Raw genomic sequence first — 4,002 nt, 5'->3', positions numbered from 1 at the left:
CAGTTCTCCGAAGGCCACCGCTCTCCTCCCCTTCAATGACGACTCCAGAGTTCAAGCTCTCTGAGAGAGAATGTAAACTTGGGTTGGCTAGCATGACCGCAGCACTTTTTATTTAAAGTAGCCCTGATTGTTCTCGATTTTCAGTTTCATGAATATGTTTTTTCCTGATGTTACCATGCGCTGAGTGTGTTCCATGAGGGGCAGGCTGTCTATTATATTGATCCCCTCATTGAAAACCGAAAATTAAAAACATTTAATTACATAAAAAATAATCCTGATCAGTTAGCAACCCTGTACAGGTAGATATCTCCCCCTGGACAGACAAACATATCTCCCCTGGACAGACAAACATATCTCCCCTGGACAGAAAGATAGACAACATAGTGTTGGCCTGTATGAAGCGCTTGTCTAGACAACCCTGCCACAGAATCTGCAGTGTCCAGGAAGCTCTCATTCAGCATTCCTATCTAATTCATTGTGACACTGCTTGTGAGCCATGCGACAGGGGCGTGGCCTGGTCATGGACACCCAGACAGTGGGCAGAAGAGGGGGACAGTCCAGCTCTGGTCAGGGGCTCCAGTCTCCACCTCAAGGTCTTCTCATTCTGATATGAGGGAATAATCATCTTCAGATTGGCTGTCAGTGGGAACACACACGGATGACGCAGGCACATTAGAACTGGCAGCAAAGAATAAAGTCTTTCAAATCAACATAGCATTGACATGAACATTGATCATGAACCGTTCTGTTTTCTGCTAATTCATTACAATACTATATTAGGTCTTTAACATTTTTGTAGAATACATGCCTTACTAATAAATAATCGTAACACTTCAAAGTTACATGGGTGTAATGCATGGTATGATAGGTATGTGTAGGCCTACCATGATATAACAGTGACTTGACTGTTAAGTTGCATTACACTTGCAGTATAAGTGGACCAAATTGCAACAAATGTAACTATATGATTATACTCTAGCGCCCTCTGATGGCACCTTGAGTAAATCACATTCAAAATGAATACAAATAACACTGTGGACACTCAATGTAAGCCGTACATGTAGTCCTCGATACAAATGAGTGATTCATTCTCATGCTGATTTGCCCTTCTAATTTATTTGTATCGACATAAGATCATTTTATTTACAAAAGTCATGCACAGAAAGAAACACATTCTGCAGGACGAAGCATTGATCATGATAAAAACAGCCAACTGTACAGTCAAATTCAAAAGTAAAAACCTTTTTTTATTTTTCTTTCAAGGAAAGTAGGCCTATTAATTTGTTTATTAATGATAATATGAATCATTCAGTTTTATATTATTAATCATCAAGTGTATGTAGTTGAGTGATTCTGCTCTAAGCCAACCTGTTTGTTTGACAGCCATGTCAAGGCCACAGTTCTACTCCAGTTCTACAGGAGGAAGGACTGATCCTCGCTGTGTGCCTCCAGAAGCCCGGCCATAACAGAGCACTCTGAACTTTCCACCACATCAGAGGAAGAGGGGCTCAATGTAACGCTCCCGTCCTCATTCAGCAGACACAGCGTGTCTGACTCATAATTTTCAGATTCACATTCACGGGATTCATGCGTTGTAAGTAGAGTTGTAGTGCATCGAGTTGTAGTGCATGTGCATGTACAGCTACCGTTAAGTAGACGCATGGGAATCGGAGGGTTCCCAATGGGAGGCCATTGTAAAGTGCTATATACTGTAGGTTCTGCTCATGAGAACCCTCCATACAGGTCGTATTCGCGGTACGTGAGGTAGCTCTTCAGCCCGGGAGGGAACGGGGCGGTCGCCATGACGACGGGGTCGCTCAGCCTCCGGGGGGTCACACGTCTCCTGATCGTCAGCCTGCACAGGTGCTGCAGGGACCGCGGGTTACCCAGGATGCCGAGGATCTCCGGCTCCTCCCCCTGCCCCTCCAGCAGGCGCCGGAGGCCGGGGCACAGGGGGACGTGGGCGACGTAGTCTAGGAGCATCCTGACCACGCCCCCGGCCAGGGCGACCAGCGAGGCCAGGGACAGCAGGTCGCAGAAGGAGATGGCGTCGGAGTCGCCGCCGGCCCGCGCGTCGCTGCCGCCGGTGCCGTGGTCGCACCGGAAACACTTCCCGACGTCGTAGCCGTTGTTGAGGAGCAGCCGCATCATCACGGGGTCGCGGAGGCAGTACTGCAGCGCCGTGGGGTACACCGTGTCCCCGAGCGTCCTGAAGTAGCAGTTGACCTCCGCACCCCGTGACAGCAGCAGGCGCACTAGCTCGTAGCGCCCGGCGCGGACCGCCACCAGCAGGCAGGGCAGCGGGTCCAGGTCGGCGCGGGCGCCGGCGGCCAGCAAGGTCTCGGCGCACGTGACGTGGCCGTTGCACACGGCGAAGAACAGCGCGCTCCGCCGCCCGTCGCAGTAGTTCTCCGAGATGTGCTCGCTCAGCGCGGCGTCGACGGCGAAGCCCCTCTCGATCAGCAGCGCCAGGCAGACCGCCTGGCCCCCGTCGGCGGCGGAGTGGACCGGGCTCTGGCCCGACAGCCGCACGGCCCGCTTGGCGGTGACGGGGATCAGCGCCCTCAGGGCGAGGTAGTGCCCCTCGTAGGCGGCCCGGTGGATGGGGAGCTGGCACACCAGGCTGGCTACGTTGGGGTTGGCGCCGTGTTGGAGAAGCAGCTCCAGACAGTCCAGGTTCCCCGATCCGGCGGCGTCGTACAGGACGGTGTCCCCGTTGGTGGCCTGGGCGTTCACGTTGGCGCCGTGCCGGATGAGCACCTCCAGGGCCCGGGGGTGGCCGTACTCGGCCGCCACGCCCAGCGGCGTCACGCCGTGCCCGTCGTACGTCATCACCTGGCCTCCCCCCCGCCTCAGGAGCAGCGACAGGATGTCGGCAGCGCCCACCTTGGCGGCCTCGTGGGCGGCGGTCCACTTGTGGAGACAGACCTGCCCCACCATGGCGCCGCCCGCCAGGAGGGCGTCGACCATGTCGTACGAGCCCCGCCTCACGGCAAGCAGCAGGGGCGACTCGTTCTTGCCGTTGGTGTTGTGTGGCGACGCCCCGTGCTGCAGGAGGACGCTGATGTTCTCCTCCTCTCCGGCCCGGGCGGCCAGGGTCAGCGCCGTCTCCCCGTCCGCCGTCGCCTCCTCCAGGGTCAGCTCGCTGGACGACAGGAGCACCTGGTCCAGGACGCGCGCCTGCGGCAGGACCGCCGCCCGGTGGAGGAGGAGTCTCCCCTGGCCGTCGGCCTCCCTGAAGGCAGGCCTGCACCCCCACATCTCCCGAACCCCACGCACATCGCCTCGCTCGACGGCAGCCAAGATCCTGCGGTAGTCATCGCTGACCTCCTCTTGACCGTCGGTTGGCGCCGGAAGTGGAAACTTGCAGGACTCTTGAAGGCTCTCTTGAATGACAAAGTCCACCAGCTCCTTGTCTATCCCCTCGGTGTCCTCCATGTTTGTGAAATATGCTGTCTGACTGAACGCAAACGTGCGGTGTTGCAACCTTCGGTCAAGTGTCTATGTTTTGCAGGGTGCCACTGGCTGGGCTATATTTAGACTTGACCTGCTTCTTACAGCTGCACTCAGAGTTCAGAATGTCAATCACATTTCCACATTAGCTGCCACACACTGAGTCTCACCCTGGAAAATGTTCAGCAGTTGATAAATAGTAAATAGACTGCACTTATTCATGGGTTTCAAATGTAGTCCTAGACCTGCCATGTTGGGGACCAACACAGGTGTTTCAAATGAATTAATTAGTTCTACTGTATAGGAGTCTATGCAGTAGAGCCAATCAGATAAATTGAAACACCTGTGTTGGTCCCCAATATGGCAGGTCTAGGACTACGTTTGAAACCCATGAATATATACAGTAGCGCTTTTTAGCCAAATACTTCACAGTAAAGGCCTCTCATTCACCACACACCAATGGTGGCAGCTGCAATGCAAGGTGCTAGCCTGCTCATTGGGAGCAATTTGGGGTTCAGTGTCTTGCCCAAGGACACTTCGATATGTCGT

The 4,002-nt window shown here is 54.2% G+C and overlaps 1 protein-coding gene across 1 annotated transcript; it reads right to left on the bottom strand.

Moving 5' to 3' along the window:
- Positions 1–1,722: 1,722 nt before the first annotated feature.
- On the bottom strand, positions 1,723–3,438 carry LOC311325565 (ankyrin repeat and SOCS box protein 15-like; the record flags this gene model as incomplete). Its single annotated transcript, XM_084458286.1, has 1 exon — positions 1,723–3,438. The coding sequence occupies one exon, from the start codon at positions 3,436–3,438 to the stop codon at positions 1,723–1,725; it is 1,716 nt and encodes a 571-aa protein (XP_084314412.1).
- Positions 3,439–4,002: the final 564 nt, after the last annotated feature.

Source organism: Borostomias antarcticus (genome assembly GCF_949987555.1).
Source record: "Borostomias antarcticus genome assembly, chromosome: 24".
In the NCBI taxonomy this organism is placed as follows: domain Eukaryota; kingdom Metazoa; phylum Chordata; class Actinopteri; order Stomiiformes; family Stomiidae; genus Borostomias; species Borostomias antarcticus.
Note: the sequence above shows the minus strand (reverse complement) of the source record. Positions and strands in the feature narration are given on the sequence as shown.